At 43.0% G+C, this 20,825-nt stretch overlaps 1 protein-coding gene across 1 annotated transcript in view; it reads left to right on the top strand.

Annotated features, from left to right (window-relative positions):
* ANKFN1 (ankyrin repeat and fibronectin type III domain containing 1) overlaps nt 1-1,349 on the top strand; it is a 99,769-nt gene extending 98,420 nt beyond the window's left edge. The window contains exon 19 of the mRNA XM_025196230.1: nt 472-1,349. Within this exon, the coding sequence (XP_025052015.1) occupies nt 472-539 (68 nt within the window). The 3' untranslated portion in view covers nt 540-1,349. The remainder of the gene's footprint in view (nt 1-471) is intronic.
* Nucleotides 1,350-20,825: the final 19,476 nt, after the last annotated feature.

The following is a 20,825-nucleotide window of genomic DNA, read 5'->3' as shown; positions in this document are numbered from 1 at the left end:
TCATACGTATCCATGTCTTCACGTATCACACGGACACCATCCAAAGCCTACTGAGAATGGAAAGACTCCCATTCACTTGCAAAAGCTTTGGATCAGGTCTGCACTGGAAATTCGTGTCGGAGGGGAGGAGGCAAGGAGAAACGCTAGGCCTGCTTACAGCTGGAAGAGTAGGTGTTTCAGGCTTTACCCCACGTGGAAGTACAGGATAGGGGAAAAACGAACCACTAGAAGGCAAAGAAGTGCAGTTAGCCATGTTAGTCTGAAGTCAGGTAGAAGGCTGGATAGATCTGCACCTTACAAACTAACTAAAGTAGATTTATGTAGCACAAGCTGAAGCTTGTGTCATCACACAAAGCAGTGTGTAAGGCGAGAGAGCTTTGAATACACCGTAGAGCCAGACCAGGGCGTTGGCGGCAAAGATTGTGCCAAGTTGTTACTCGCAGTCATTGATAAAATGTTCTTTATCAACAGGGACCAGGACGATTTGGTGCCTGCGCTGTGCAGGCAAAACAATTTACAGTGCACAGTACAGCACCTAGTCCTGTGGGGGCCTGACCCGTTTGACCGGTAAGCAAAAGGACCATGGTTATAGCTAATAAAAATAAACTTTTATTGGGCTCTGATCTCTATGATGAGATCTGATCTCTCTTTTTATTGGGCTCTTCTAAAATGAGAAGTTCCTAAAACACATCCTGTCTTGCTCTGGCGCTCCAAGGGTGCCCCCCACGACTAGGGCTTGTGATTGATTGCAAGCCGTCCCCCTGCTCCCCACCCCAACAAAACAGGCTGCACTCTGCTAGTTAGACAGATGATAGAAGACCTTTTATTTTTTTCCACCTCTGCTCTTTATTTCTTCCAGAAGCAGCCCTGCATTTAGTATAACTCCAATGACCAACTTCTTTGCTGCTGTGAAGGGGTTGATTTCTATGGAGTTTTGCCTGTTTGTACCAGCAGAAAATCTGACCCCGAGATTGCAAACCAAAGTTGCAGTTCAGCCCTACATCTTGATTCCAATGTTGTTTCATATAACTGTGTTTAAATAACATTCAAGGCATACTTCCTTCATCCCATTACCTCCATGCTGAGGTTCTCACACATACTTTAACTTTCAGAAGCATAACCACATGTCATCACTTCATTTGGAAACAGACGGTCAAAGTAATGAGTGATTGGTACTGGGCATAAATACTTCGGTGGGGGTAAGACTTTGGGTTGTCATTTGATTTAAATATCTGTCCTACTAATTACTGCCCCTAGGTATCAAGTCAGTCATTGGGTAAGCCAGTGCCTTTTAAGAGTGTTAGCAAGTCCTCAGTAATTTAAATGAATCGTTAAAAAAAAAAAGGTGTCTTTCAATAATAAATAATTTAAATGAATCGTTAAAAAAAAAAAGGGGTCTTTCAAAAATAGAGAACAAAACACAGTCAGAATAGCAGTTATAATGCTTTGCACTTCTGTAGCACTTTATGACGGGGTGTCTCAAGTGCTTCATAAGTGGTGATGCTGATTCAATCTACTTAAAAGAACCCCCTGCAGAGTAGGTAAATCTTATCCCCATTTTAGAGTTTGGTAAATCGGGGCAGAGAGGTTAAGTGACTTTCCCAAGATCACAAACCGGTCATGGAGCCAAGAGCAAAGGCCCACAGTAAAGAACAAAACCCAGGGATGAATCTTGGTCCCCTGATCTAATCACTAGACCACACTCCCCACAGAACAGTCTCTTCTGTAATGAATCTTGCACAGACACATGACAGGCCAGAGGTCTGTGCCTCCTGTGCACCTGAATATTGCTAGCTAGATCATCAGCTGCTATAAATGAGCATAGACATGGGCCTGAATAGGCTTCCACACACACATCTGGATAAATATCTGTTATTCACATAGGTTAGGTATAGACATTCAAAAAGCCTGTGGTCAAATCGGTCCAAGTTGCATAGTTTTCTGTAAGGAGCATAGTTTAGATCGGTAGCAGACAGAACGCACATTTGGCCGGGGGGCACAAGTCGTACACTGGGTCCTGCCATTTTTAAACCAATCTGTGCGCCAAACTTCTGTTCTGTTATGGGTATAAACTGGTTTCTGATCACTTATCCCAGTAAAAGTGTAATGTCTGTGCCTGGCCCATAAAGCCAAGTGTACCCTATTCATTTGGAGTATTTCACAAAGGAGTATAATTTCACCTGGGCCACACCTTTTCCGTTTGCAGACGTGATGTGTGCCTGCAAGAAAAATGTGCCTTCATTTTGTGTACCCACAAACGAACTGTGTGGATCCATGTCTTCACAGCTGTAGATCTAAAACTTCCCAATTTTGTGCTGGCAGTTTAGTAGCCAGATAGACAAGTACAGAGACTTGCGCCCGCAGTTCATTGCATCTGCAAGAAGGTGGTCTACCCACTGACAATTTGGCTCAAAAAGACCTATCGCTAAAAGCATCCATCTTCCATGCTTGTGTGTTTGCTTTGTGAATTAACCTTTACACATTAATTGATTGGATTTGCCATATAGCAAAGGCACACGCACAGAAAACTATAAATTACTACTTCATTGCTGAAGTGTAAATATTTTAAAATGGAGCCAGTAAGGGGGGTGGGAAGAAGGGAATGGAATATTTTATCCTGAACGTTTATGTTTGCAGTATTTAAATAGCAATGTTTTGGAAAGAGATGGTGCATCTTTACGTTCAGTGGGTTATAAAGAAATGCATTAAGTTGCTGGTCAACTCTTTTAAAATGTTTAAACACATGGCTCATGACTGTTATGTAAAAATTCAATGCAGCCTTACAAACAACAAGGGGTGTAGTGTATTTGAAAATCTGCTGTACACCCTGGAAACTTGTTCTAAGTTCTTGATTCAGAGTGCTCTGAGGTGTTGAACTTTGCCATCAGCAAAAAGTATTTTTAGAAAAGGGCCATGAATTTTCATACAACATGGATTTCATCAAGTTCTGGTCTCTGTTTTTTTCCACTATAGCAGCACATAAGTAGTAAGTCTATTCGCAAATACATACACACACATCATGATATATATCTATATCTATAGATATAGATATAGATATAGATATCTATAGATATATCTATATCTATAGATATAGATAGCTATAGATATAGATAGCTATAGATATATATAGATATTTATCTTCTACTTTGACTAAGGAGGATTCATGAGGCTAAATCCTGTCCTTGCTGGCAGAGATGGGAAGCAAGGATACTGGGCCATAGTATCCTTTGCAGGAAGTCAGGGCACGATTCCCCAAGATTCACACCATGGCAATGAGCACTAGCGTATGCTGCAGGAGCAAAGTGCAGGCACGCCTCCTGCCAGCTGGTAATTGCAGCCTTTCACCATTGATTATAGATCAGGCCCCACAGGCAGCTGAACTTATAGGGGATCTTTCTAACCCACAGAGCAAGTCCCCTCAGAGCTACTATGTATGAGTCTGTATATTCATTGTCTGTCTCTTATGGCACACCCCACTTTTTGGATGGAAGAAAAGCCCGAACATCTCCCTGCCTTTCTGCACCCTGTCAGCAGGGGCAAGATTTAGCCTTTAAGCTGGTCATCTTATGATGAAGACTTTTTCATCTATAACATTTTTTTTCCCCAACTATTTAAGTCGGTCTAATACAAGATATCATATTCACCCAAAGAACCTTGTCTACCTATGATGAAGAAGTACACTGCTATTAAGTTTATCTTATTACTAGGCAATGGAAAACCTCCTGTTTAGAAAGATGGGGTTTTCCTTTTGCTATCATTGCCAGGGGGTGTTTAACTGTGGTTCATGAATGTTAATGTTAATTAATGTTAATTCATTAATATTCATTTTCCTTCAAACTGTGAACTACTTAACAAGCACGTTTTCTGTTAAATTGCACAGGTTTCTTTTTTGGTGTTTGCGTTTCTATTAATGTCACTTTGGGCCATGTTCTGCCGTCCCTGGGTCTCAAGTCCCCCCTCTCGTGCCGTGCAAGTCAAGAGGGGTCCAACTGCTGCGGGTGCTGCAGATTCTCCAGTGGTATATCATAGGGCATCTCCATGAAGTCCAAGGTTGCCATGCCGAGTTTGAGAACCTGGCCCAAAGACTGAATCAAGAAACCAATAGATTAATTCCTGTCTAAAAATGACAAAAGCCAGAGGTGATCCAGGGCCCTTACCTCAGGCAAAAGTCACCTTGAAGTCAATGGGAGTCTTGCCTGAGTGAGGACTGAAGGACACGACATACTGCAGTGTTGTGCCGTGCCATGCATGGTCCAGTGCTGGAAACAAATATTGCATAATTAAAACACTACATTAAAAGAAAAAAAAAAGGACCAAATGTGATTTCCAGGTTATGCAATGAATCCTCCATTAAATGCAATGGGAGTTGTGTAGACTTGCCCCCGAGGAAGGTTTTGGTCCCAAACTTTTTTAAATGACAAAGATGTAAGACTGCTGCTTTTTTCCTCAGAGAAAAAGTAATTTAAGTGAAGTGTGCAAGGCAGTGTTTAATTGCTTCCTGCCTTGTTTGTACATAGCAATTTGGCTGTTTATTGGTTGTCTTTGTTCCGATTTTTATTGTAACTTGTTGCTCTACATGCAACCAAGTGTTTGTTAAATTTGGTACATTATAATGCACAATTTTGTGTGCTTTAAATACTTTGTAAATACACAGATGAACAATGTATGCTGTGTTAACTGTGATCTTGGAACTTTACATAATATTTTCATGCATATGTATCTACAGTTTGAAAATACCAATATGTATATTGAGGATGGCTGTGCGCCAAGAATAAATGAGCGCCGTATGACTCATGCTTCTTTAATAATTTCTGGATGAGGCATGTACATTAAGTAAAATAGAAGATGGAAATAATTTTCAAAACTACAGGTATTTTTGATAACTTCAGATGTTTAATACTATTTTAGGGGGGGAAAAAATTGGTCACCAAAAGAAAATATTAGATCTATTCGAGTGAATCATTGTCATCGCAATGTTCTTAACATGGTATATTTATTTTTGTTTCATCCGACATCATGGAAATCTAGTTCTTTTGCATTTTAGAAGATGAGAAGTGCTGTTGCATTCTTATAACACAGACTCTTTTAAATAACCTTTTCAGACCCTAAAGCTCAATATTACCATATATTCAGAAACGTCCCACAAAACTACTGATGGGTTACAAACAGAAGCTTCTCTAACCCTTGATCTTCACCCCATCCATCCACTTATTATGGGGAAAATTAATTCTTCTCAAGCCAAAAATTTCAAATCTGGGTGTCCAAATTCTGGATCCTGGATCCCTATGCAGACACTTGCACAGAATTGGCCTGAGTTGCTGGAGAGAGAAAAAAAAACCCACTGAAGTCAATGAAAACTGTAAATGTAATACACCTTTGAGAATCCATCTGCTTACATTTAGGTGCCTGAATAAAGATCTAGGAGCTGTGCTTCAGGATCCGGTTTTCAAAATGCCTTTTTGTTTAGTCTATCTAGTCTAGAGGAGAAGGGTACTGTAGCGGCTACTAACACGCAGGCACGATTATTGCAAGTCCATTGACGTATTGGGATCTAGCCACATGGCAAACTGACTCTGCAAAAATCATTCTTTCCCCCAGGTCGTACAAGCCGTATCATTTTCAGCTGTGCACACCCAACACACCCAGATGGACTGTTTCTGGTGTGAATCCAGGCTTTTAAACCATGTTGCAAAACTACAGTCAAAGCAATTACGGCGGGTGTAACGCACAATCTGACCGCCGCCACGAGAGACGGCAGGCGTTGTCTCCTGGGAGTTGCCCCAAAAAAGAAATAAGGTCTTCTGTCGTAACTTCTCTTATCCTCCTCTTACATCTCCCCGACGGATCCAGGAAAGGACTCCAATGCTAATCTGATAGTACTGGAGGGGGAGTAAGGTTAAGCCTATGATATGCAAGCAAGAGAACACCACTGTTGTTTTTAAATAATGAAATTAAATGATTTCTACATGAGACGAGTTTCTTTTACCGTAGTTTCTAAAACGGAAGGGTTGGCCCATCTATTTCATACCCTTTCAGGGCCACCGCTGCCATAATATTGAAGCATCGAACAGGGTTTCATATACTATTATCCATATTTTCTAGGAGAAGCATGGGGCAAAAATAATGGGCAAAGGAAGAATGATTTCTGTAGAGCCACATAGGAAGCCTGTGGCAGGACCCAAGTCTCTGGTTAGTACCCTAAGCCCCGGATCATTCACTTCTTTCTAGCAGGCACCTGTGCAAGTAGATCTGGTCATAGAAATCAGCATGTGCCCGTATCTCAACCATGACACGTTATCGCGCTGCAAGCTTCAGAACAACATCCCGCTCAAAATCCTTGGACCTTTTCATACGTTAGAAAAACACGATAACAAAATAGCGCCCAAGTTGGTGTTAGACAACAGGCAAAAAATATCCATAAAATGTCACTCGGTCATTTCTCCTTCTTTCATTACTGATCTCTGACGATTACAGTTTTATCATTTGTGCTGAGCTAAACAAAAAAAAATGTATAATTAACCATTTATGGTAGAACAAAGGGGATTGTCCAGAAAACAACACCACTACGAAGAAGGAATATTTCATGTGCATGTGTTTCAATGACTGTGGAGCATTCTTGCACGTACCATGCATTTTTAGGGTATGGTTGTTTGTACATTTTTGCTGACTGGGATTTGAGCCTTCTTTTATGCGTAAGAAGATTTCCAGGTGAGCGTTACAAGCCTTGCAAAATTTTACAGCAAGTTTGTCATGGTTTACTGAAGAGGAAGGACAGTGCTGTTGTATAATTGCCTCTATGTCGTTCACTGTTATACTGAAATGCTTTTAAACCAACTGGGGAAAAAAATAACCAATTCTTATTGGCATGTTTGTGACTTGTTCTTCTGACAGCAACAGAGAACCATTTTGTTGTTCTATCCAGATGTGTTATCTTTTCTTATGTAAACTGTCATCTTTCCCAGCAACCTATTATCTTATTTTTTAATTCTATCTTTAAATAAAAGATTTTTTTTCCAACACGCAAAAAATACCTTCTGTCTTTATTAATAACAGCATGCTTCAAATACTGTTAAATTAGATAAGAAAAAAGTATATTTATTGCTGATCAATTAAGAAACAGCTTATTAACTCATTTTCAACCAAGGTTTGACAAATATCTGACTACCTTCAGATTAACCCACTTTATAGAAATTGAGTTTAGGAGTCCAGGGGACTTGTGATCTTAATTAGAACGGTATAAACAATTAATTTTATGGTCCATTTGCCATTGCCAAGAAGGATTTAAAAAAAACGTTTCAGATTGACTGAAAGTAATATTTTGGGGAGAAAAAATTCTTAGGGTTGAATCAAACTTCTATTTTTTGAACTTTTAAAAATAAAATTTGAGTAGATTTTTAACAAATCAGAAAACAGGAGCGTTTTGCTTTAGTAATACCAAAATTAAAGGTTTCCAGGTGGCGGTGTTGGACCAAAACTGCAACAAATTCATGAAAAGCTTTGTTTCACCCCAAGGTGCGTTTTTCAAGCAAAAAAGAAGTTGCAGATGGAAAATTCTGCCAAATTGAGATATACCTCCACTGACTCAGAGCTAAGCTATTCGTGTCTGCTCTGAATCTGGCCCCAAACTAGCAAGGCTTTTTTTTTTTTTTTTTAAAGGGTCCTTCTGGGGCACGCTTTCTCCTTCTCTCTTTCTTGCCTTCCCACTCCCGGCTCCATCCTGCTCCCTCTCTGCCCCCAGTCTGCGTCGCAGGAGAACTAACCCTGAACGCTTCGACGCTCGGTGCTTCAGCTGTTCGGGCAGAGTGCAGTCTCCCAAGGGACTCGCGTTGTGAGTACAACCCCAGGATTGTCAGGACGGGGCTGGCAGTGCTGCAGAGGTGACCGTCTAAGGGCTCTATTTTAATCTTCTGGAGCTCGGCCAAGCACTGGAATTCAGCTGCCAGCACGAGGGGGCCCTGCTCGCTGAGCTTGACCTCCCATCAGGAGAGGTGCTGGTGCCGCTTCTGAAACGACTAGGGCTCTTTCATCGAGCCTGACCTCCCATCACGAGTGCTACCAGGGATCCTGCTTCGACTACCAGGGGCTCAGCCGTGCACACGCTGATTTGCTACTTGTCTCCAGATGTGCATAAGATGCACCCAGTGTAAATTCATGTGCCGCGGGCCGAGTCAGAGACTGCAGCTTCGGGTATCTTTAAGGGACAGTCTCAGGGTATACTGTGCTTTATAAGGACGGCTAGGCCCCTGTGTGATTCCCACCTGTCTCTAATCTCCGTAGGTTGGTATGTATTACCAACACTTTACACACACCATCCCACCCCTGTCAGGCTGAGCATGAGTCTTGATCTCCGTCGTGGGAAATCAATCCTTGGTTTGATCCCAGTCCTTACCTTAAAGGGAAGTACTTGCCTAAATGGGGCGTTACGCTGCTGCTTTGTGATGAGTGTTGCAGGTAGAGGCTGCATGTAAATGCATGCAGGTAGAGGCACAACGTACGACGAGCCGAGCTCATCATACGTTACGTGACTCTCCCTTGGCCAACCCAGGAGGGTGCGTACGCCTGTGATACAACCCAGATACCCAGGCTGGTGTTTTAGCTCAAGCGGAGCAGCCTTTAACGTTGAAAAGCCAGAATCCTCAAAGTCGACCCAAAAGGTTATCGGCCTCACATAGAGACCTTTTTACATATTTGCATTATGCCATTTTACCCGAAACATGGCGAGGCTGATCCAAATCTCCTTTACAGGAAATCTTTCTGCTGATTTGGATCATGTCCCAGTTTTGTAGCTGCCTGGCACGCTAGAATATGCTGCCTTCCCTTCTATATTAGTTGCGTGCATAGATCAGGGGTCCTCAACATTTTTGGACTCGAGGCACCCCTCCATAACTTTTGTGAACTGAGTGGCATCCAGTTTCAAAAACTCAATGTTACAGTGCTTACCTCCTTATACAGAGGCTGCACAGTATGGGTGAGGGATCATCCAAGCCTGAGCCTGGCTTATCTGTTTAGTTTATCTGCTTATCTCCTCACGTGCACGCTTCAAAGGATCTGAGGTGGCACCCCAGGGTGCCCCGGCCCCCGGCTGGAGACTCGCCGGCATGCAGGCACTCATGCAGTATTACAGGGATACAGATGGTTGAGAGGGTACTTTTCGTTTATCTTAAATAAAATAACCTCTTTTCTCTCTCATCTATTATCCATGCTCCGATAATGCAGTCCTTTTCTTTCCCCCTCCCCCCCATCACAACAACCTAATATACATTGAAATGCTAACACTTTCCCCAAAATAAAGCTCTTCATTCAAGGAACATTATAAATGCAGATGGCCACAATCTCTTCTAATTTACATTGGTTTAAATCTGTACTAACTCTGCTGTTTTTGACAGTTCTCCACTAAAAAGGACTTGGATATTGTGGTAATGAAGACAGCAGACAGAATAGGATAGTGTTAGTCTGAGTTTATACTGGAGCTGGTGAACGTATTTGCAGACCTCTCAGCAACTACAAAAGAGATTTTCCATTTGCCCGTATCTTCTCCCCTTTTGTTTGCTTGCCCTGACCATTTCTGTGAGCAAAGTTTCATTCCTAAAAGATGTTCTAGTTCAATTGCAAACAACTCCTAAGAACCAGTCTCTAGTGCAAACAACCTGCAGTCTGAATAGATTGAACAGATCCACAAAAAAAAAAAATCACTATTGCCATTTTACAGCTGAGAAACCTAGACTCACAGAAACCAAGTGACTTGACCAAGGTCATGCAGGTAATCTGTGGCAGAAATGGGGGAGTGCTCCTAAATCCCCAGGCTAGTACCTTTCCTGCAGGGTCTGGAATAGGCAAAGTATAGACAACGGACTAAGTTAGCCTGCCAGCGAGGGAAAGCTACTGTCGTCGGCAATCCTTTCCACGTTTACATGATCTGTAGCAGACCCCGCCTTGTAATCCAAATGGTTGTCAGCAAGCTTTAGGTAACCATGCAGCCCCAAAAGCTTTACATTTGCTACAGGTAAGGCCTCTCTCTCTTCTAACAACAAGGGATGCCACAGGTTGGACTTTGCCAGAGTATCATTGTATCTCTCTCAACAACTGTGTGCTTGTAATTAATGTAATTCATGTGTTTTTCTTAGGAAAGAAAATAGAAAGGGGAAAAAAAGCCAAATGGAATCAGTTTTCCTGATTTCAACTAGCAACACCTCTGGTAAAGCTTAACTCATGCAAGGAACTAGGTTGATATTAAAACCTCAAGCTCCAAAGCAAGGTAGTATCAGACCCTAAGCTCCTTGGGGCAAAAAATACATATTCAGAGCTTGACTAGCAAGACTCCATCCCTAGTTGGTGTCTGGTCTTCACTGCAATACAAGCAACTAATTGATCTATTAATCGAGTCTGCTCCGCATCCTAATTAGAATGTTTTAGCATCGCCACATCATGTGTATAAGCCACTACGTGTTTAAAAAAGGCTGCTGGGGCACTAACTAAAGCTCATCAAATAAGCTTCAGTTAAAGCATTCTGCAGCCATTTTTAAACATACCGGGGCTTGATATGCATGATGCTGCTGTGTTTTAATTAGAGCAGCTGTCTGGAAAATGCTCTAATTTAACTCCCCAGCACATGTATAGGCACCCAGAGCTCAGCAATTCATTTGTTCTCTGGGCAGTTGCAATGCTGCATCTCTGCCTCTGCCTGGTGTTTTACAAGGCTATAAAGCAGTCCTCCTTTGTGGCTCACCCATGCACATTTAAAATGGCCTCCTTTCTCAACTAGTGGTGCCCTGGGCCTTGAATTCAGAGGAAAGCCAGAACTAGTTTCCCCTACGATCATAGCGCCTTCTGCAATGAAAAGGAAGGAGCGTAGAGGAAGCTGTCTTTGCAGGACGTGGTGCAACAGGTATCTCTTTCTCCAGTATAATTTTGAGAGTTTACCCTAGGAATACAAATCAGTTGTGGATACTGGGTTTGGGGTATGTGGGAAATTCAGATCAGTTTTGGGCAAGGTGAGCACTGGAAAACTTTCTGTAAGGCTGGAAGTATGAGATCCAGTGTCTTGTCCCAGTTTGGAAATCTCAGTTAAACCTTTGCTTGGGCACCGCACGGTCCTTGGAGGTCACCGCTGAGCTCTAGGGAAGAGCTGCTGGGTTTCCTCCCCACCGTGGCTCCAAGTTAGTAATGAGCCAAGCGATCTCCAAGCACTGTCCATAGATGCTGGTGAAGCACTTTAGAAGTCTTCATGATGCTGGTGGCCATGACCTTATCTGTGCCTATTCTTGGGAAGCAAGATGATGCTGGTGGCCATGACCTTATCTGTGCCTGCTCTTGGGAAGCAAGCCCTGCCTATGCTTCAGCAATAATTGTCCTTAAAGGGGCATATTTGGCTCTGTCTGGGATCCTCGTGGTATGGGCAGATTTAAGAAGGAATTAAAATGCCTCTCTCAGGGAGGGCACGCTTCATTTTTCTTTAAATTAGAGTTTTGCCAAGTCACCTTGAATGGACTATCACACTCGGTGGGTCTGTTTTGACTGCTGTTTGGAAATCAAGGCCCATTGAAGTCAGCAGGAGCTTTTCCACTGACTTCAGCAGCCGTTGGATTGGATCCCCAGGGTACCCAGGCCTGCTACTGCTTGCTCCAAGTCATTAGGAATCACCTGACCTATGAAACCATCTGAGTTCAGACCTGTGTGTCAGGTTTATTGACAATCGAGGGCAGCCTGTGTGTCATCCCTATAGACTGCCTCTCTGTAACATGGCTTGTGTGCACATTCCTGGCAGAGTTAAACTCACAAAGATTACTCTGTTGGAGCGATTGCATCACTACAGGTTTCTGAGTTACTCCCAGCTCAAAATGCATATTTTAAGTCTCCCCTGCTGTTGCTGATAATTTGTTCCATATTTGCCATATTACTTAGCACTTGCAAATGGGATTCTTTAGACTGTAAATGCTAATTAAATTAAGTAGCTGTAGTCACAGCAGACCAAACTCATCCCTGACACTTTAACTCCACCATAGCCAATGGGGTTAATACCAAGAATGAGTTTGGAACCGCTGACTTTCACTCTGAGATGTTTCTGTGCACCTGAAAAACCGAGCTTGCTTTCTTCCCATATATTCAAATCGAACAATGTCCTTTGCATGGCTGAACTCAAAGGTGACTGAAGACTGGAGAGGTACCTATTCAAAAGGACTTTACATTATTCATCTGGTTAGGTCTTAATTATTTAAGTACAGTCCTGGACTTAACATGATAACCTTGGTAGTTTGGCTATTTCAAAATGCATGAGGAAATACTTGGGCAAAAATGTAGGCATGCAGAAAGAAAAGCAACAAGCACTTATAACTGCATTTATGTTGCTGGAATGTGTATGGGGGTTCCCATTCACTAAAGCATATTTTGCTGGACTCCCCCAGTATCTCCAATACAAATCACAATTAAAAAAAAAAATACCAACCATTCTCCAGCAGCCTTTCTAGCACCATGCATTACCAATTTCGACAATAACTGCTAGCTTTTGGGGGGTTTTTTATAGCTGTGTTTTACAATCATTTCAAAGGGAATACTTAGCTCATTCAAAGAGAACATTGTTAACCAGCTGTTGATGCCCTTTTCTCCTGGGGGGCAAGATGCAAGATGGGGGAGATTGGCACAGCTGGAACCATTGGTATACCAGCTGGGGAAGAGTGCTAATTTTGTGGCTTGTGGCCTGGTACATAATCATCTAAATTTTCATGCACCTCATATGATTACCCAAGCAAGTTCAATGGAAAAGCAGTTTCAAGTTCAATGCTGAAAAATAAAACCTTTCCCTTTCTGCATCTATTTTTCAACTAAGCGGATCGCTCAGCAGCATCCTCCACAGTTATTGGAGCCGGCAGGTGTTCAGCACTTCTGCAAAGCAATTGCCTATTTAGAGGCATAACTCTGGATGCAACAGCAGGATTTTCAAGACCTTTTTTTTAAATCCTGGTTGAAATGACTGCTTTTCCCTGCTAGATGTTTTGCCCTGCAAGGTGTCACTTATTTATGATTGAGCCATTCTGTCTTGACTTGGCTCCTTTGTAAGAGATCAGATTAATCTATGTAATTCTATACTGGTGCATCACTGAAATCATTTCTGAAATACTGCATGTAGTTCTGGCATCAAAACTTAAAAAGGATGTTGATCGTCGTAATTTCAATTAACAGCTACACAAGTGTTTGGAAAGCACCCTGTATAATAAGTGGCTTAAGAAGCTCATTCTCATTAATTTATACAAGGGATGGCCTTAAAAAGTATGATGATAATTTCCCCACAAAATAATTTGTGGGCTGTGATATCTGATAATAGGTGGCTCTTTAATCAAGTGGGAAAAGGCATCCTCAGATCCAGCATTTGGAAGCTGAGGCTAGCAAAATTTAGACAAGAAATAAGAGACAACACATCACTGCTGAAAACAGTCATCTTTGGAATATGTTACTTCTGGGCAATGGATACACTACCTTTTCAAGTCTTTAGATCAAAACTGGCTCTCTCATAAATCTTCAAGAAGAAGGATGGGTTTGCTTCAGGTTTTTCTGAGGTGAGGTTCTTGGGACTATATTATATGCAGGGGATCAGGCTAAAGCTGCTGAGATTATATGAAGTCTGTGAATTTATAATTCTCAATCTGCTTCTAACATCTGCTGGAGGTACAGATGGATAGAGCCTTGTACAGCCAGCTCCATTGGAGACTTGAACATACCTTGCAATTATCTTACAGAAGTTATTCTGAATTGTTGCAGATGAAGACCTAGTAAAGCAATTAAATTAAGAAAGCCATCTTTAAAAACTACTTCCCTAATTAGACCTTCAAAGGTCCGTGGAAAGAAAAGCAAAAAAGGTATAGATCTTCATCAGGCCATCACGACGGAAAATAAGCGTATGGAATCCCAAGGACAAGTAGAGAAAACTATTTCTTCCTATCAGGGCTGATGAGTACAATTTATGGAGCTGTGTGGGGGATTTGTTTTTAAGCTTAAGGGTGTATTTTGGTGGTCTGTTCTCAGCATCATCATTAACTGCAGAAGCAAGACTCTGGGTTCATGATACTGCAAGCAGTCACTCGAGATTTTAAACTTGCAGACCACAGGATCCAGTGTCAGGAAGGAGTTTGCAAGCTACTTCTACATCCTCCCAAATTGGGACTGCTCCAGGGGCTGGAAAGTCCTGTCAAAATGGCCAATAATATTTAAAGGACTAGCCAAGAATAGGTCTTCATTGTGCTAGGCACTGTGTAAACAGAGTAATAGATGGTCCCTGCCCAAAAGAGCTCACTGTCTAAACAGATTAGACACCGAGTGGTAAAGGGGTATAATGTCATGTCAGGCAGATGGTTTTGGGGCAGGGGGGCTATCTGATGGCACACCATGCAGTGCAGACATACCCAAGCTACCTAAACTGCTCCCAATCCCCAAGCTAGTTTGCTTAGATGTACCCTAAATGATACCAAATCCCCCAGGGCTTTCATTCCCTGACCCTCTGGCCCCATCCTTGCAACACTGCACCTCGGGCTCTCTGCACCAGGACTGTTGGTTGTATCCTAGGCGGTCAGCATTTCGGCTGTCTATCACTCTGCCTTCACACAGAGAATGATTCTGCAGGTAGCTAAGGAATGTCCCCCATTCTGACCCTCTTACAGAGCACGGGGGGGTCAAATCTGGGGTGTAAAGCTCACCCCAAGTTTCCTGACCCCAAGTCCTGTGCCTCTTGCACAGAACTAAATTTATACTTAATTCTGCGCTTATGCCAGATATGAAAATCAGCAAGCATTTCACCCAGAAGTTACCCAATCGTTTCTAGTACTTAAGAAAAGGGGGAAGATGTGCAGTGCTAATAAGATGTAACAATATACATAAATACACCCCCCGCCAAACCTATGCATAGCGCGATATGTATTCTCAAAAGCACTTCTACAAGAACCTGTTAGGAGGAAGTCTGTGCATCTTTGGCCCACGTATCCATTATTCATGAGCAAACTTATTTATGTGCCACTAAAGAGAGTAGAATAAAGATGAACTCATTTAAAGAATGAATGTAGATTTGGTACATCTCGGCCCAGCTGATGAGCACAGGACCCGTTTTGTTTGGTTTTTCCTGAAAGTGAACTGAAAAGCATTATAGCTTTATATAACCCCCATATAATTGAACTGAACTTTTTCTTAGTAACATCTGCACCTTCATTTACATCCAGATGTCTCTGCTGAATGCTTTCTAGCAAGGCTGTGTAGGACAGACATTCCCTTTTTTTTTAAAAAAAGCTGGGTTTCTTCTTGTAAAAAACCAACTGTGACTTTTTTCCCCTTTGATCATCCCGGGGTATTTTGACCAAGATGTCTGTATACCTCTTCACTGTCTGCCCATCTAGTTCTTCGTAGTCCTACCAGGGTCAGTCTGTATAATAATCTTCTCCTTACTTTCAGCAGTGAATTTGTTAACAATGGTGATGTTGAAAGTGTCTTGATATTGGAGTTATTACCCATGGGTGGGTCTAGCTAACAAGTATTGTTTTGGGCCGTCTGCACGCTCCAGAAAAGATTGCTGCCTCGGTTGTTTGCTTCACATCTGGAAGATTTCCTTTGCAGTGGCATCACCCAGGAACTATTTTTTTTTTTAGGAGACTATGGAAAGCAGTGGAGAAATTGAGCTATGTCCTCCACCTCTCCTTGCCTCTAATGCAGCTAGTCTTCGATGTACTGTATTCTGGGCAAAGTTACTATTTAAGAACTCCTAAGAGTATATTTTCACGCTACAAATTTAGCGCAGGTGATCGGCACATGGGGCTGGTTTGTTTAGCATGAATAGAAGTGTGCAAATAGCAAAGCTCTACGTTGCTGTGTCCTCACTGTTTCTGCACTTACTCGAGGGTTTATCTCATGGGTCTATGTGCTGAGATGGGCAAGGATTCTGTCCCTGTCCGATGTGGGAGAACTTGTTAGTTGGTCAGGAACTGAGCACTGGAGGGTGATCAGCACTGGAGTGACCTGGCCTGCATCTTCACTGTGATATGAGCAAGTCCTTGCCAAGGTAATGCACAGCTCAGGCTTTAATCCACACCAATGCAAACAGAGGGCAGAGTGCAAATAAGTGTGCACTTGGTAGGCCTGAGCATGGCTGCTTGGGGGTGATGGGAGGGTTGGGGTATAACACGTGTATAGTAGCACTGGCTAAGACTGCTCTGTAGATGCACCCTGATGTGCTGGGATTTGATGGCTTACATTGAGGGGATCTGTTGGGGGTTTTTTGGAGGGGTGGTTCAGATTCAGCTTGGACCCTTTAGGAAGTAGCAGAGTTAGGCTCTTGAAAATCCCCTCCCTTGCCCTTCAGTTCTCTGCACAGTTAACATATCACTAGCATCCAATGCTTGAGTCCTTCCTTGTTCCTAAATAGCTGCTTGTGCTCTTCCCACAATGCTCCTTAATTGTCAGTAGACAATTTTTTTTTTTAATTACTTGCTGAAATGTGTCTGGGCCTATAAAGTTTCTATTCAATAGCTTTGCTCTTAAGACATTCTTGTGCCAAAATCCTGTCTTTTATCATCTGCTCCTGGCTTTTACTAGCACTTTGGACAGCCTTGTAGCCAACAGATCTGTCTGTGCCACAGACACCCCTAGATGCAAACTGTAAGCTGTGTATTGAGACTCTTTTCCCCCTCCCCATCATGCAAGTTCATCAACAGCACTTTGTCAGCTGCAGCGAACATTTAAGTAGCTCAAATATCTATTCAATGAGAAGCCTCCCAGGTTACCAATGCAAGCATATTTTTGTGAAGAAATATGCAGCGAAACTTGTGGTGGCCATTGAGGAGCTGAGCTGCAAAAACATCAACACCACAAGGACACAATATTTTTTTCCTGATTACAACACGTTCATTTATTTTGGAAGCCTTGTGCCAGCTGAGGACTACAGGGCAGTGACAGTGGGAGAGTTGTCCAGGTGCCAAGCAAAAGAGAGAGCTGCATATGTACTCCTGTTCTGAAAAGGGTATACTAGAAGGCAGGGAAAAGGCTGGGTAGTGATTTTGAAAGAATACCCTTCCATAAACATTTCCAAGGCAACCCACAGATCAGTCCCACAGCACTTGCCAACAATGCAATGAAATTATGCATAATATATTGCTGCTCGCTGGATTCCCCAGTTCATTTCAAGAGCTCTGAGTTCTGCAAGCTTCGAACTTGAGGGGTTTTTTTAATTAAAATACATGCTGGCCTCTCAAATTACCTTTGGAAAGGCAAGTAATTGTTAAGAGACTGGTTGCAGGGTATGTGCTTATTCTGCCCCTTAACTTGAGGTCCTGATCGCCAATTGTGGTCTTTAGGTACTGATCTACTGTAAATAAGCATCTCGGATATGTTCATTGTACATAAAAAGTAAAATCAGTACCTCTTTCCTCCGTGTATGTAGCGTACACTGAGTTTTGATTCCTAAAATGCGACACAATTGACGGTTTGATGGAGATTCGTCCAGCACTATCCCGTTACTTAAAGGGCCTAAGTAGTGGTTCAAAGCACTAAGATTTACTTTTCCCACCAAAAAGGTCTGGAGCTTAGAGATGTATCCTAGTGAATACAGCACTGGACTGGGATTTAGGAGAAATACGTTTTATTCGTGCCATGGTTACTGCCCCGTGGAGTGCCCTTAGGCACCGCTCTGTCTCGGTTTCCACTCTTGCTTCCCTTTTGTACGAGTTTTGAGGCCTCTGCGTGGGAGAGCACTACATGAGAACTAGATCCTTGGAAAGAGGAGTTATTACAAGGGATGTTCTTCTTTGATGTCTATCGACACATCGGGAACAATTCCTCCGAGTTGTTCCATTATACAATTTGTGTAATGAAGATGAAAATCCAGCCCACTGAGTATCATTTGATTCACTCAAGGATTCCAGGATAAATGTTAGAGAGAGAGAGAGACCTATTTATTGTGTTACAGAGCAACAACAGCATTTTTGTCACACTGGGGTTTCAAATAGATCTCTTCCAGACTGCCCAAAATCCATCCAATCCCAGACCCAGAGGAGATGGACCGCTGGCCTAGCCAGCACTAAGCCAGAGCTCCAGTTAGAGGTGATCCGTCAAATGTCTAGAGCGGAGGGCACATCAACCAGGCAGTAGATATTTGTAGATAGATGTGCCTGTGTCTCTGCCTGCTTGGTTTTTATCTCCCTTTCCTCGCACAGTTCCCCAGAGCACTTTTATTGGTGTCTGTTCCAGAAGCAAAAATAGGTTAATAACACTGAAACATCACATCTCAAAGCCAAAGACTAAAGTGTGGGCCCCATTCACCTTTGCACGCTGCTTGATGCTTCTTCTTCCCATGTCGACCACAACCCCTGTTTTTAGACCTCTGTCCCCTTACTTAAATGGAAGCACCACAGGCTTAAAAAGAAAATTAATATATTATGCGATGGGTATGTTCACAATAGTGATAGACAGGGAGAAAAGCACTTAGGATCCATGGATTTGTGTCCCTTGCTTTCAGCTCTTTCTGTTTTCAAATAAGGATGGCTCGAACACAGGGCCTGCCCAAAACATTATACAGTTCTGCTGAAAAAGAGTGCAGAGCTCTTTGGATGCAATCATCCGTGCAGGTAATAAACACAATGGTATGAATCGAGTCTTTTTATATAGTGAGAATGGGGAAACGTTCCCCAAAGCCTTGCTCGATGAAACAAGCCAGGCCTCCACCACAGCGCTGCCACCAAGGACAGCGGCACATGCCAAATGCTGCGCTCCTCTGTACGGGCTACCTCCCAGGGGGGCAGCAGTGAAGCCAGACCTACCCCATGGAGAAAGCAAGCTCATTAGCCCACCTGCCATACTATGCAAATGCAGCTAGCTGGCTTCCAGTTCTGGAGGTAGCCCGCTCAAAGGGTGCTAGAGCGTACCCCTGCTTGTAAAACTCGGCAGAAGTGTCTATGAACTAATAGGAAATTTGACTCCGTGCACATAGGCTAGTACTACTATCGCGTAACAGAATAACCTAGCAATTAAGTGCTGTGTCTTCTACCTGTTGCAACATTATTAATCAAACCAGTCTGAATCCTGCTGCCAGTGATTTAATATCAGTTCCAATTTTTTCCCCCTTTTTGAGATAGGGACACATTAATGGGCTGTTTAGATGCTGCCTGTAATACAAATAAAAGACGGTATCTGAAGCCAGGGCCCCATTGGGGTAGGTGTTGTACAGACACAAAGTACAAGACGGTCTCTCCCCTGCTGAAGAGCTTCCAGTCTCAACAGACCCAAGAGACAGAACATGGGAACAGAGGCACAGAAAATGAAGCCAGTTTCTCAAGGTCGGGAGTAGGTTATCAGCAGAGCCGACATCTCCCAAGTCTCACTGCAATACTCCCTCGCTGGTCCTTGCAACCTCATGTTTATGTTGTGGACTCTGCTCCGAACCATAGACACAACAGATTTACACATCCTAAGGAGAATCGGCCCCTAGAGCCTTTTTTTCCTCTTATACTGAGCGAGCAGTGGCAGCGCAGAATGAATTCCCACGGTTGCAGACCTAGGGCAGCTAGCTCTAGCTGAGGTTGGCTGTGTAAGTGCCTGCAAAATGAAGCCAGGTTTCTGATGGGGCCCTGGAGTGGTGAGGATAATAATAGAATATGAAGTTTTCATGTGGTCCAAACCCCAGCCCGCGCTAGTGGGGATGGCGTATCATTAGCCTTCATATTACCTTTTCCCTGCAGGAGCTTTAAGCCACAGAAATCTGACATGTAATAAACTGAATGACTGTTTTATCTCCATATAATATCCAAGCATAATTTAAAATGGCTTTATGTGGGTTTATCAGGGTTGATCAAGGTATAAACTGAATTGCCGGTTGCTACTATCTATTTTTGTGCAGTGCCTAACAATGGAGCCCTGAGGGTTGTGGGGGGGAGGGGAGGGGACGGGACAAATGGGGTCTTTACTAAGACATTTATATCCAGAAAGCCTCTATTTAACATATGTTATGGCTGCACGGTCAAACACTGATAAGTGCACAAATTAAGATTATGCATGCTACTGTCATTCAGACCCTTCATGCATTTGCTTTATGATTGCCTTGAATTATGTGATCACACACTACCCTTGCTTCATTTAGGGCATGGGTAGATATTCAGCAATTTCTTGTATCCTTATTCAGTGTGTGACCTCAGCTCTTATTAACCACAAGCCAGTCAAACCTTGCACAGAATGCAAAATTATTAATAATTTGCTCCTGGGTTCTGTGGTATCTGGATGTTTCAAATCCCCCTCATTAAAACTTTACTGTATGAGGCTGTTTGTATGCTGAGCAGTATTGTCTGCTCGGTACGTCTTCCCAGCACACGCACGGACGCTATCCACCCCTTGTCATGTCCTTAAACCATAAGCTCTTTGTGGGGCAGGGGCTCTTTCTGTTCTGTATTTGTTCAGCACCTAACAGGACCGGGTCCTAGCCTACGACCACCGGCTCCTAATCACAGAAGTAACACAAACAAGACACAGGCATTTATGAATTTAGCTTCAGGGATCAGGAAAGAGGAGGCAGTATTATCCCCACTTTACAGCCAGAGAACTGACCCACACAACACTACAACTAAAATAAAAAACATTCACCCGGGACCTAACTTTTTCACCATCCTTGGCACTGTCCCAATACCTTGTATATCTGAAGAGCAGCTCCATTTGGCTTCTGCAGCAGTTGAGCCCACAGCACTGTTGGGAGGCTGCTCCAGGTGCTTCGCATTAGGCAGCGGGAGAGGGAGGAACATGCAATTAGTAGCCACCTGTGCACGGTCCGACTTCACTTACCACTGCAGCATGGCACAGAGCCCAGCTCCCCA

The sequence above is a fragment of the Alligator sinensis genome, unplaced genomic scaffold (assembly GCF_000455745.1).
Source record: "Alligator sinensis unplaced genomic scaffold, ASM45574v1 scaffold282_2, whole genome shotgun sequence".
In the NCBI taxonomy this organism is placed as follows: domain Eukaryota; kingdom Metazoa; phylum Chordata; order Crocodylia; family Alligatoridae; genus Alligator; species Alligator sinensis.
The sequence above is the reverse complement of the archived record's forward strand: the minus strand, read 5'-3'. Positions and strand labels throughout refer to the sequence as shown.